Here is a 14406-nt window from a genome sequence, read left to right on the forward strand (position 1 = left end):
CATATCCACAACCTATAGGGAACAAGCAGAAATGACTTTTCTGTGCACATCCTTAAAATATTAAAAATAGAATGATTATAATCAACTATACAAAAGCCAACCAATTTGTCAAAATAATTTTTTTCATCAAAACTGTTGAATTAAGAATAAAATACTTTGACTAAAACTTTTAACAGGAAACTTCAAATTAAAATAAGGTACGTACTATACATAGTCTTTATAAACTAAAAACAAAGACTATGGGGGTCATGGCTACAGCATAAATTTCTAAGAAATTGCTAATGATCCTAGATATCCAGTCTGCTACTAATCTGTCTTTTAGTTCAGCTACACTGAAACCATGTTAAATAAGTTGTACATTTAATTAAATACCACCAGCAAAGAGATTTCATAATCTCAGTCAATAACCTGGAATATTTCAGATCTTAACAGCCAGGAGATAGGGGAAACACAGTGTAACAGCTAAAAGAGTGAACTGACATGGCAGTCTCTTCATAGATTTACAACACTCTAATTCTCAGCAAAAGTTCTGTTGTTGTTTTGTCTTGTTCAGGCAATGACAGACTGAAAGAGATTTTCAGTAAATTGATGAATTACATGTGACAAACCGGTTATCAAACTGAAAAACAGTGAAAACCAAAAAAGTTATGATTTGGTTTAATGAATTAAAGCAAAAAGAGATGAAAACTAGAGGAGCAACAGGACACAGTGATAATTTTAATGAAAGACTATAGTTTAAAATGTTTCTGAAGAAAGTTTAGAGACAAGGTAAAAAAAAAAAAGTATACAAAACTTTGACAGTTTGAACCCAATTAGTATATGTATTTTGTATAGAAAAGAAATAGAGAAAATACAGTAAACTTTTAAGTGACCATCTCTGAGTTGCTGGAGATTATGGTGATTTCCCCTCCCTACTTTCTATTCTGCTTTATTTCTCAAGATATCTGCAACAGTGGTTACAAGCAAGTACTTTTGAGTCAGGAAGACCTGAGATTTTTTCTGGATTCCGGTAATACCTCGGCTAAAGGCACATTACTGAAGCTCTAGTCTCTATTTGCTCATCTGTAACGTGGGAATATTGCCCATACCTACACCTCAAAGGACTGTTATGATGATTAGAAGTTGTCATGCACAGTGATGGGCCAATAAATGCTCAAAAATGTTAGCTTCTGTTATGATCAGAAGAAAAGTTCTGTTTTGTTCTTTTTCATTTTTTAAATAGTTTTTCCTCAAAGCCTTATCAATACTTTTAAGCAGTAGCTGATAAACTTTTTTTTCATGGGACATGTCTTTGAAGAGTACAAAGTAAAAGAAATGGTGCATAATGTGAACTAAAGGTAAATATTTGCTACTCTAAGTAAAATAAAATGAGATATAATTTTAGTATAGGTGATCCAAGGAGAAAGGGTTCTGTGAAAAGAACTAGAGAGAACAACTGTGTAAATTGTCTCTATAAATGTAAGACAGCTCTGCTGTCTTAATATGCCTGGACTCGATCACTATGTCTATTTCATACGCTGCAAACTTCCAGCTTTTTCAAATCATTAACTTGTGCCTAGTATAAACAGTTCACAATGGATTCGAGGATCAGTGAAATGTATGTCATAGAGCTTCACTGCTGCTAATCTTAAATCATAGGAAAAATGAGGACAAATGCAGAATATATGTTAACCCTATTTTCTTTAGAGTAGCATTTTCTAAACTGTCCCATGAAATAGTAATTATTGCTAGGGGGGAAAAAAACTTCTGTGGTCAATTATGTTTGGGAAACACAATATTCAAGTTAAAAACAGGTTTTCATACAGAGAACTTCTCAAAGTCTTTAATGGGCAAATATGCTTCCTTATCTTTAAGGTTCAGATATTCTTAGTTTCTAAAACTTATATGACCACGTAATGCATATTAATATGTACACAATTTGGAAAAAGCAGCTTTAGAGTAAAGTTATGTCATAAATCTATAGTATTTATAGTAGTTAATATAAAATTTCTTTTTATTTATCTCATTTCATCAAAATTAAGAATAACAAATATTCACTATCCTTCTTTGAACTGTTTTCAAGCATATCAAACACTGCTATTCCATTCTTCTTGATTCTCCTTTTCTTTTTTCAGAATAATAATTTCACAACTACTTTAATAATTTTTTTAGACTCATTATCTTTGCTTCTAATCTTGCAAGCTATCTTTCACTTACTTGCCTAGCAGTGATTTATACTTTCTGAAAATACCAAATTTGATTCATTTTACTCTGGAGAAGTTAAACTTTATATTATTTTCCGTTACCCTTTCATTTAAGCCACAAAGGATTAAAATAGAAAATGATATTATACTCACCTAACTTCAACAGAATAAGATTACTTTCAAATTTTCAAGAAAAAAGAAACCCCAAACTCTGAATAATGACATATATCAAGCTCAAATATTAATCCCAATAAGTACTTATAACAATATTTTTCATTTGTTTAAATGGTTGTATACTCTTTGACATTATTTGATATTTTAAATTTATTGAAATAACAGTGCAACTAAGCCAAAGCATCACAGCTGAAAAATTAGGCCAATTATACCAAATGCCATATTGTTTTAAATTTCTTAAATACAAAATGGCATTTTAGTTACACCACATAGGAATATATTTAACGCGTTAACAAAAAACTGAAGGGGTTCTGGAGTGTTAAGTTTACAGTTAATGGTATTTCCTTACACTGTAATTAACTTCGGACAGCCCAATCTTCTGATATAAGGTAGAAAGTAACATTTCTACATTTCCTTTTCTTTGTTTTTAATATGAATTTCATTGGTTTTGTAATTGTATTTGTACACATCTATTCTGGTTTTATACCAGTATAGGTGAAACAAGCTTGAGGAATTTACACTTGATTTTACGACAGTTACACATGCAAACAACATGACAATAAAACTAGTTTATGTCATATTGCAGGGGAGGGAAGGGGTGACTGTCTGTGAGAACATGTGCCCTTTAAAAGGGCACTTCCTCTTTAAAATGAATTTGCTGCCTTTGAATCTTATCACTGGTTTACCAGCAATATTTATGGTTCCATTCTGAATATACTGAGGTTAATATATCTTAATAGCAAGTCATTTTAAGTAAAGAGTTAAAATAAAAATGGTGATTTTAGTATGCACTATATAGTTTATGGTGGTGGAATGTTGCATATTACAGCATATATTATATAATTTTTCAACTAACCTGCTTTTCACTCGAAACCTCAGGGTGTCTGTGTGTATACATGCATTGTGTATTTAAGCAAATGAAATGGAAAAGGAAAATCTGGTTTTTTATGCCGATTTTATACCCATTATACCTATATTCAGAAGCCAAATAATACAAAACGAATATAAATGTCAGAAAAAGTATTAAAAACATAATAAAACTTACTGTACTATCAGAGGTTTATCAGCAAAGATGAAAGGTTTTGCTAATACAGCAGATATTGCATGATGCTTTGCTCTAGATTTCAACACCAGTCCTCGGTCACCAGGTACTGGATTTTCTTTCAATTCTTCTATTTCCCATCTTCCTAAAATACAAAACAAAGCAAGTTAAACTAAAACCAAAAACACTGACTTAAGAATTATTTATCAGAAGTGGTGACCAATAAGATTCTTCCATGAAGGCTACTTTGGGAAAAATAAAATCACATTTTAAATCAGAAAATAATATGTGCACCTGTATGTATGTATGTTCTCTTAAAATTGTGGAAACTAATAAATAACAGACCCTACATTATTTAATTAAAGCACCTCTAAAGCTGGCTTAGTTCGGATTTCTCTGAAAGACTGTAATCAATGAAATTACAAAATGTGGTTTGTCTCATACGGTCTATCAACATTGTATTTTTAAATTACACAGGAGACAAAGTACATCCTTAACACAAAATGAGTTTGCCTCAGTCTATTTTTTTGAAATTTATGGTATCATCAGCTACTTTGCTTACTTTGCAGAAGTTATTGTAGGGATTTAAATTTTAATTTGAAAATTGTTATGCCCAAAGAACACAAACTAAAGTTAACACTTCCTAAGCTAAGCCAATCAGTTCTCAGAACTTTTGGCCAAGGAAGTCATACATACTAGATAAGCGCTAGGCTGTAGCACAGCAAAGCTGAGTTAGGTCCTCTCTGGGCTGGAATTTCCCATGTTTAAGATCAGGAAGCTCCTGCAATTAGATCACAGGCAGCATATAATGCAAAGCTAGACGGGTCAGCTGCAGCCCCAAAGTTATGGATTGGACTTTCCTCCTTTACTCTTTTTAAAACAGAAAATAACTAATTTATATTAATTTGTATAAAATGTTCTAGTTTTGAAAATTAGAGGTATCGCCTATTCCAAGAAAACTCAATTTAGTGAAAACTGGCTATTTTCTAGTATTGTGCCAACTTGAAATATTAATGGGCACTTTTGAATTACTAATGTACTTTATATACGTTCTTTTCTTTCTAAAAAAACAACAGTGCAAGAACCTGACAGTCTCATGAACCAGAGAGGGGTATATTTTGGTCTATCATTGTGCACACACTATTGGGTTTTTAAGAATTCATTTTTTAAAGTTTTCAAGTTTCTTTTCCTTTTTGTCCCCTAATTTGGCTATAGTATACTTTTCTAAAAAAAGTGAATTCATTTGGTTTTTCTTCTCTCACACTGATGAGCAACTGTATTATCACTACTAACCTGTGGCTTGACCAAATCATAAAGGTCTTCTTTTAAGAAGTAACAACTTTATCTTAGGGATTTTAGGATACTGATAGTAAAGGATTTTTTAAACTATGTTGCCTTCTTTTGTAATTACATGCATACATTTATCCGCTATGAAAAGGTACTATCTAAAAGTACTACTTTAATTTTAGAAAAACTGTGACAAGGTGATTATTTTTCAAGGACAAGAGGTTTTTCCCAACTTCAAATCAACAATAACTTTTCATTAACCAATCATTTATTCAAATTCTATACAGTGCCAGGTAATATGAACTCTGATGTAACTATAATTTCAAAAAGAATTCACAAAATTTTATAAGATATCCTGAAACTTGGTCACTTAAGGAATTGGTGATTTTTTAAACAGCTATACTTTTATTAATAACTTAATCTGAAAAATTTAAATAAGTCTTCTCCAAATGCAAACCCTGTTACCCAGCACATAATGTTTCACACAGATTTGCTTACTCCTGAAAATATAGGAATTAGTTTTACTCAAGTGGCACTTGACAGAAGCTGTGATTAACGACTAGAAATACTAAATATTCCTGCAAAGAAACTGATATTGGTCTCAACTAACCACTATATAAACAACATTGCAAATATTTATATACAAAATGCCATTTTCAGGACCTGGAACTTTAAGAGATTCTGTATTTTTCAAAGTTGCTTTCAAGAAATTGAAAAAAGTCAACCAAACATACCAAATCTAATATGCTAAAAAATTATTTTCGTGGATAATTTTCTTTAATAAGACTATAGACCAAACTTAGGTGTTAAGAAGCTTGTTTTCTGCTTGCTTGAGTTCTAATTTTAAGCTGGGGGGAAAAAAACTCATTTAAACACTAAGTCACTTTTGTCCAGCAAGAAATAGAGACAAACTCACTCCTAAAATAGACCATATCCTAATTTTAGGAAAACTCCATCAACAGATACTTCTAAAACACAAACATAAAGCAAAGATCTACCCAATACTGTTCTAAAAAAACTGTAAAGTAAGCTAAACATAGATGTTTTAAGTCAAGCATTCTGTTCAATGGTGGGTATTTCCGTGGGTATTATTTTAGGTAGCATTCTATCTCTGCAGACTTGCTGCTTCTTCGAGGGAAATTATTCTTTTCTCTAAACGGATTTAGACTGAATGCAGTATTGCTTGTTCTGGGCATATGGTAGAGTTCTTTTTGGAGTACATAAGCATATACACTGGGATGGAGAACACTACAAAGGAAGACATGCAGGCATGATCTTTATCTCACACTAAAACAGACACTATGAAACGGAAGTAGACAGCTGCCATCCTATACATGCTGTTAGTTGTTCTGTTGTTATTCTCATGTAACGCCTGTTGGAGTCTCAGTGTGAGGTCACATCCTTATGGGTCTGAGGTCCTCTGAGAGAGAGGAAATTCCCACTATCTGTCACCTTGACTGAGGCTGATCCTGCTTTAGGATGTAACAACTGAGGAGGCTGGTTTTAGACTAAGAAGAGGAAGAAATTCTTCCGTCACACTCCAGGAGAGTCCTGTTGGGGAAGAAAAGATGACCCTTGCATACAGGACTTTTCCTTCACGGTGAAGCCTGAAGATAACCTATCAGAGACCCGGTGATAATGGTTGTGGGCTTGGAGGTGTGAGCTCCAGGAGCAGCCACATTTCCCATAGCTCTCATAAATGTCCTCTAGGAGGACCCTGCCGAAAGTTATAACTCGATCTAGGCGGCCCATGCTTGAGATAAAACGGTAGAGAACAGCAGTAGCCTGGGAAATCCTGCAAGAGACTAACTGCAGTGGAGTGAAAATTTAACTGTTCAGAGTTAGAAAACTGGATGGTGGCTTAAGTATGGATTACCTAGACTTCCAGAAATATTGGAAAGGAGACAAAAGACTCTATTCGTCTTTTGACAAGATTCTGTTGTGAAGCAGGATGGGGCCTCAGGTATATTTAATAAAAATATAATCTCAAAAGCTAGTGAACTCTGGGTCATACTGGTTATGTTGAATATTTAAATAAATATTTTACCATCATATATAGAAATCTCCGCATCTGTATCATCTTTTTTTGCTTTTGATAAGACCCACCTATAAATAAAGTTGAAAGAAATGTATATCATTAAAAATAAAACTAACAATTTATAGATACAATGCATATCAGAAATACAACATAAGATTACCCAATAGTCGCTTTTCCTTCTAAGATAAATGAATACTTAGAGGCTAAAGAAGGATATCTACACATAATCCTGTAAAGCTAGAGTTAAATTAAATTTAGAATCTGCAATTTACTAGCTGTATGATCATAGCTAAGGTACACTAAGCCTCAGTTTCCTCACTGGTAAAAGGCAGATAAAGATAGTTCTTACCCACCTACTTAGGACAGTATTTGGCATATAATGATCAATAAATAATAACTTTTATTGTTTTTTTACCATTATTTAGGATAAAACATTAACTTGAATTTGTCATCTGAAATTACATTATTAATATCTGTCCTAAGGAATGAAGAAATGTTGTAAGTTTTCACTGTACATTCATGATTCATTTGTATATTTTCTTTGTATAAATTATAACAATTCAAATTAAACACTTCTATCAATAATAAAAATGTGTTAAGGTATTGGTTTACACCGTGAAATAAAGTATTTTAACCCTTTTTTAAGGTACTGTGGTAGAGGCAATTTTCATAGGCTAACAACCAATAACTCCCAAAAAGCTAATCAAATCAAGGAAGAAATTCTCCTGAATGAATACTCACCCAGCCAACCTTTCACTATCAAAAGTTTCCGTAAAATATACTTCTCCTATAGGTTGAGGTGTCTTATATTTAATCTAGAAAACAGATTTTAAAAATCTAAAGTTATTCACCTTCACAAATATTTTAATTAAATAATCTCACTAATTAAGAACCTAGTATGGAATGCACATATAGGTAATATAGATAGATGGTAGGTGACATGGTCTCTGGCCTCAAAACTTTGTATTCTACTGATAAGAAAATACAGAAGAAAATAAGAGATACATGATGGAAAAAAACTCTATGTGCACACAGAATACACTGACTCCTTCTAACACAGGAGGGATGGGAGGAAGTAATTAGCAAAGGTCTCATGATGCAGTGGATGTGGCTTTGAAAGGATTCTAACAGGTGACAATATTTGAGGATAAAAAATCATTAGAAGCAAAAGATGTAAGATGAAAAACATATAAGATGAAAAACTTAGTAAGCACATAGGTTAGTTTAAAATTGACTCTTAAATTTCACTGTTATGTGACTAGAGGATGATGACAACATTCTGAGAAACTAGAAACCCAGAGGAAAAATAAGATTCAAAAGAGAAAGGACTGAAAAGCAATTAGCTCAAAGCATTGTTTCAAGTGCCATGTAAGTGTTAGCTGCTACGATGATAATGATGGTGGGGGCGGGGGTGTGATTTGATGGCTCTTTTAATCCTCATAATATTTCTACGCAGGAAGTACTTTATTGTTCCCATTTTACGTATGATGAAACTGTGGGAGACAGGCAAAATAATTTGCCCACTCTCATACAGTTAGACACTTGCAGGACTTAAAAGATATGAGCCTAGGTTCTAAAGGTTATACACTTAACCACTACACTATACCAAATGCACCAATAAAATAATTTAAATTAAATTTATCGACAAATTGTCAAAAGATAATTTGAACTGCTGATGAATAAATAAAATTTTGCTTACAGTAATAGATAAATCTTGGTCCTTTCTTAATCAGCCTTTATGATTTTACCTATATGATTAATTATGAGATTTCTTCTCTCAGCCTTAAGAGAAAAGGATGCAGAAGTACTTTTACTATTTTCACTGTCCCTACCCTTCCCTAATAGTACATTTCCTGTCTAAGGGAGGAAAATCAGTAATTAAACAAAATCCCACACACTTACTAACAGGTCAATATTCTGCTACCCAAATTGCCAATCTCCTATGAAGTTTTCAGAATTACAACTTACAACTTTACTGTTCTCTATATTTTTATGGATTGGCAAAAATGGGCAATGGTGTTACAAGAGGCTTCCTTCTGTTAGACGACCCTTTAAATCACCAGCAATTTATTTTGCGCTTTAATTATACTTTACTTGTACTTTACCATACCTAGATTACTCATGCTATAAAATTAGAAGCATCAAAAATTGTTCCTCCCATTTCTAATCATCTTCTCAAGTTATCATCAAATATAGTTAAGAGTCGTAGATATCTGAAATTTCTTTGAAGTATTAACCTCCAAAACCCTCGTAGTAGCTGTATCTAAGTCAGCCATAAACACTTTGATTACTACTTAGTTTCTGTGGATCACAGAACCAGGTTTTAAAAGAAATGTCCTTGTGGAGCTTAAAACTTAACAGGAGAAAGAATATTCACCTTAAGCAGCTAAACAACACTTGCATTTGCAAATAAAAAACTCTAAAAGGAAGTCTGTAACAACTATATATTATCCTCCTTGGCCCTTTAAACAGTGGCTAGCACAATATAATTGATATTTCCTCACCAAAAATATTTCTGAAAAAATTTTCTGATTGTCTCAATATTAGATATGAATATTCTCAATGTGAAAGCTCTTATGGATTGTCAAAGTGTACAAAAACCTCCAGACTCCTGTTTTCCAGACTCCTATCAGTCACTACCTCAAGACACACATCTTAATGCTGAGACAGAAACACTGTGAGCCTTACTAAATGCCTACCTCATCTTCACTCCCCTTTCTAATTCATCTTATTTAGCATTTTCTTTCCTCAGAGAAATAAACACTACTTTCCTTACTTCTAGGAGAAAATTATACTACCTTTTCTTTTATCTGAAAAGGGCTGGCAGTGTCAGAAATAAGACTAAAAACCTTTCCCTTAGCTAAAGTATTTAGTCCTCTTTAGCCAGTGATGAACTCCTAGTTTGATAGTAAAGATCTTCCCCATATTTATTTGGTAATAAAACTGTGCTAGGAGCCATGCACAAATTAAAAACACAGCAACAAATAGTTGGAAAAAGGCAATGTTTTTTCTATTTATATTGAAACTAAAGACAATTTGAATAGAAATGAATCTTAAGAAATTAGTCACCCCTATGTATCATGTAAAAGAATATTTTATTACTTTTTTTAAAGATTTTTTTTGATGTGGACCTAATTTTTAAGTCTTTATTGAATTTGTTACAATATTGCTGCTGTTTTATGTTTTGGTTTTTTGGCTGCGAGGCATGTGGGATCTTAGCAGCGCCCCGCCAGCCAGGGATGGAACCCGCACCCCCTCCACTGGAAGGTGAAGTCTTAACCACTGGACCGCCAGGGAAGTCCCCAAAAGAATAATTTATAGCTTGTTTCTCAATAACCTTACCTCTGAGGAGAATTCATTTTCATTAGCATCAATCTCTTCTGAATTTTCATCAAAGTCTTCCATCTCAACACTATCATCCATAAATTCTGCGTTAATTGAGATGAAAAGAAGACCCAAACATAGCCAAAAGCCTTGGAAACGCATATTGATTATCTGTGAAATTGACAGTAATCAGTAAAAACAAAACAAAGTTGTGAAAAATATGTGTAAGTATATTTACAAAGAAAGAATTTCTCCTTAATACCTCTTTTTTTCTCGGATGGCTTTTAAAACAAATCATTACCAAACTTACTTAAATTATGCTTTGAACAAGTGATAACACAAACTTCAAAATCTCACAGGAGTCTACAGCTGAAGACCTGCCTCTAAAAGCAAAGAGCCAAAGGCACAAACCTAAAGATATAGATAACAGTGACCAATGAACTCATAATATGTGGGCCCCTCTAAAAAAAAAGAAAAGAGGATCGTGATTCCTAAATGTTCGCTCGAGTTACTTTTTTATTATAATGTTGCTTAAGTGTATATAACCATACAAGTGGAAATTTTACAATTATAAAAACAAAATATATTTATATGTAAACACCAAAAAAAGAAAAATAATTTTATCACAATTGAATGTGATAGTATTTTACTGAAATCAAATCACAGCTGGAAATTCAAACAAATACAGGATTTATTGCAACCAGGTTGAGTGCTATGAATAAAGTTCTTTTGCATTTATCATCCCCATAATACTATGATGAGTCAATTGTATAACCATTTCTCTATTCAAATACTGCAAAACCTCTGTTCCTTATAGCATTAATTGAGATGAGTAGAAGCCAATATTATTTGGCTGCCTCTTGGCAGAAATACATAATTTATATAATTACAGCCCCCTCTATTCCCATTAGCATGTTAAAAATGAAAGTTTTATTTCTTGGTGCCAGTGGACTTTTAAACAAGTAAATATGAATACTGAAATAGTGTGGCAGTCTTGGTTATTAGGTGGTCAGTCATTCAGATGATCCAGAGTATAGCTATGTTACCATCAACATGAAAATTTTTTTTAAAAAAGTATATTCTTAGAACTCTTAGATTCTGCAGAACATATCTACAGACCTATATGGGTCTGCCTAAGAAACACTGAATTTATGAGATAGCACTCTACACTCACCAGAATGGCTATAATCAAAGAGAGATAATAATAACAAGTTTTGGGAGGCTGTGGAGAAACTGGAATCCTCATACATTGCTGGCAGGAATACAAAATGAGCTTTGGAAAACAGTGTGGCAGTTTTTCAAAATGTTAAAAATAGAATTACCTTATGATTCAGCAATTCCACTCCTAAGTATCTACCCAAGAGAAATGAAAACAGATGTCCAAACAAAAACTTGGAATGTAAATGTTTAAAAAAAATTGTTAATAATAGCCAAAAAAGTGTGAACAACCCAAATGTTCATCAACTGATGAATGGATAAACAAAATGTGGAATATTCATACACTGGAATATTGTTTAGCAATAAAATAGAACGGAGTACTGATGTGTTACAAGACAGATGAATCTCAAAAACATTATGCTGAGTGAAAGAAGGCAGTCATAAAAAGACCACATATTGTATGACCCCATTTAAATAGGCAAATCCACAGAATCGGAAAATAGATAAGTGATTGCCTAAGGAAAGGAAAGGAAAGAAGTGGGAAGAAAGGGTTAATGTGCACAGGGTTTCTTTTGAGAGTAATGAAAATATTCTAAAATGGGAATATGGTAATGGCTGCATAACTGTAAATATGTTAAATATGTTAAAACCCACTGAACTACCCTCATTAAACAGGTCAACTTGTAGGTATGCAAAAAATATATCAATTAAGCTATTTTCAAAAAAGAAGCATCAGACTATAAAAAGCATTTTTCCATTTGGTTAGCTCAACTAACCCTTTTTAATGAGATCAAAACTCTACATGAATGTATGGGCCAGTTAGCTTTAATTTCTTCTAAAGGCCACTGGGTACAACTTTAAAGTTTACTTTGAAAATGCAGGTTTAAAAAAATCAACACTATTCTACCATAATATGAACATTCTATATTAAAAGGTGTGTTAATACCACCATTTTTACACAAAGACAACACAAAAAATGATGCATACTAATCATAATTTAATTAGAAGAGTTTAATCTCTCGAGTCATGAAAAAGAGGTTAACTGGGATAGAAAGTAAATATAAAGGGATCACTTTGACTTAATAACAGTAAGGTAGGCGTTTTTAAAATTTTCACTTATTGGCACAGATATGAGTACATTTACACATTGCTTATTAACTGTTAATGACCCTAAAAGCTTCATTAATTCTAAAAGTTTAAGAGCCTTCCATGACATATAACAATGCAAAAGGTGTTTTTCTTGACTTGCTATCAATAACATTTGAGTAAAATAGAAATGCATAAAATAATAATAGCAGTAATAATGAACATTAATATCACTTTAGCCCCATATCTTCTCCTTCAAAATGAACGCACAGTTTAGTTTCTTAATAATTAAACTTGTTGAAAAAACATGTTCTAAGTGCTTTGAGCTCTGGTGGATTGGGCTGCCAGAGAAGAACTAAGGGGAAACCAAGCAGGCAGTGTCCTCTCTGGAACCCTACTCTTACTTCAGCCAATTTTATTTGTTTTCTTTCTTTCTTTTTTTTTTATTTTTTGCTTTATATAATTTTTTATTTTTTTATTTTTAAAATTTTTTATTTCATATTGGAGTACAGTTTATTAACAATGTTGTGTTAGTTTCAGGTGTACAGCAAAGTTATTCAGTTATACATATACATGTATCTATTCTTTTAAAAATTCTTTTCCCACTTAGGTTATTACAGAGTATTGAGCAGAGTATCCTGTGTTATACAGTAGGTTCTTGTTGGTTATCTACTTTAAATACAGCAATGTATATTATTTGTTTTCTATATTAGGTTCTTCCTAACTTTCTTTCAGAAACAGTTGCCAAAGCTTCAGAAAAAAGTTTAGAAAACCCTTTATCTGGAAAGTTTGTTTCTTCTCTAAAGTTCTATGACTATAATCATTCATTTGCATAAAGGAACTAGCTACTTTAATCTTTGCAACCCAGGATAGCGATTATTACTCCCAATCTACAAACTGAAAGCAGAAGGATTCAAAAACCTGATCAAATTCTCATGATTGGAAATGTGAGACAAGATGAGAATCCAAAACTTTACATCAATATACCATGCTACTTCTTATTTTAATATTACCCCACTGATTATATGTTTATTGATAAAGCAATGGAAAGAAATTGCAAAAATCGTAACATAACACATTTCAAACCTCCTGGAAATGTCCAAAATTTAGATGACTATTAGTATTAAGCTATGAAGATATTCATCCAGAAATGGTCATATCAACCTTACTATACAAGTGGAATACTTAAAAATAAATTGTAAGTGGTCATTAACCATTCTGCAGACAATGCAGTTCTACAGGATAATAGTCTCCATTAAGAAAATGATATAGTCCAAGGTTGTTTTTGCTATTTATTCCTTTCTTAAAAAATCAGAAATATAGACCTAACAGTTTCTGCTTAATTCTGCAGTATTCTATCATTATTCAGTGATGCACCAACTGACAATTGAGAATTACATCATGAAGTTTTCAGTATTACTTGGAGGTCTACCACGCTATGGTGCCAACATGTAATCAAGCTCCAAACAAAACTGTGAGGTTTGTCACACATCATTTCTTAAGAAGAGAGGTAAGATACTGCTAGGCCTGCACTGGAGCTTTGAGAGGCCTGACAAATGGGGTAATTTACAAAACACTGAAGTAACTAACTTGTGCAGTTTAAAATTTTTTAATTGTGGTAGAATACACATAAAAGTTATCATTTGAACGAATTTTAACTGTTCAGTTCAGGAGTGTTAAGAACATTCACACTGCTGTACATCTTATCTCCACATCTCTTTTTCCATCTTACAACACTAAAATCCTATACCCCTTAAACAACAACTCCTCCATATCCCCTTCTCCCAAGCCCCAGGCAACCACCATTCTTCTGTTAGTTCTAACAATTTTTTTGGTGGAATTTTTAGGTTTTCTACATATAAGATAATGTTGTCTGTGAACAGAGATAATTTTACTTCTTCCTTTTCAATTTGGATGTCTTCTTCTTGCCTAACTGCTCTGCCTAGGGCTTCCAGTACTATGTTGAATAGAAGTGACAAAAGCAGGCATCCTTGTCTTGTTCCAGATCTTAGAGGAAAAGCTTTCAGTCTTTCACCGTTGAGTATGGTGTTAGCTGTTGATTTTTCAGATATGGCCTTTATTACATTGAGGTAATTTCTTTCTATTCATATTTT

The 14406-nt window shown here is 32.7% G+C and overlaps 1 protein-coding gene across 1 annotated transcript in view; it reads right to left on the minus strand.

The window, feature by feature from the left end:
• Positions 1-14406, minus strand: part of CLGN (calmegin) — a 44189-nt gene that overhangs the window by 20951 nt on the left and 8832 nt on the right. The window contains exons 2-5 of the mRNA XM_036852560.1: positions 10067-10219; positions 7466-7539; positions 6734-6792; positions 3403-3544 (exon numbers count right to left, since the gene is read on the minus strand). Of these exons, the coding sequence (XP_036708455.1) occupies positions 3403-3544; positions 6734-6792; positions 7466-7539; positions 10067-10210 (419 nt within the window). The 5' untranslated portion in view covers positions 10211-10219. The remainder of the gene's footprint in view (positions 1-3402; positions 3545-6733; positions 6793-7465; positions 7540-10066; positions 10220-14406) is intronic.

The sequence above is a fragment of the Balaenoptera musculus genome, chromosome 5, assembly GCF_009873245.2.
Source record: "Balaenoptera musculus isolate JJ_BM4_2016_0621 chromosome 5, mBalMus1.pri.v3, whole genome shotgun sequence".
In the NCBI taxonomy this organism is placed as follows: domain Eukaryota; kingdom Metazoa; phylum Chordata; class Mammalia; order Artiodactyla; family Balaenopteridae; genus Balaenoptera; species Balaenoptera musculus.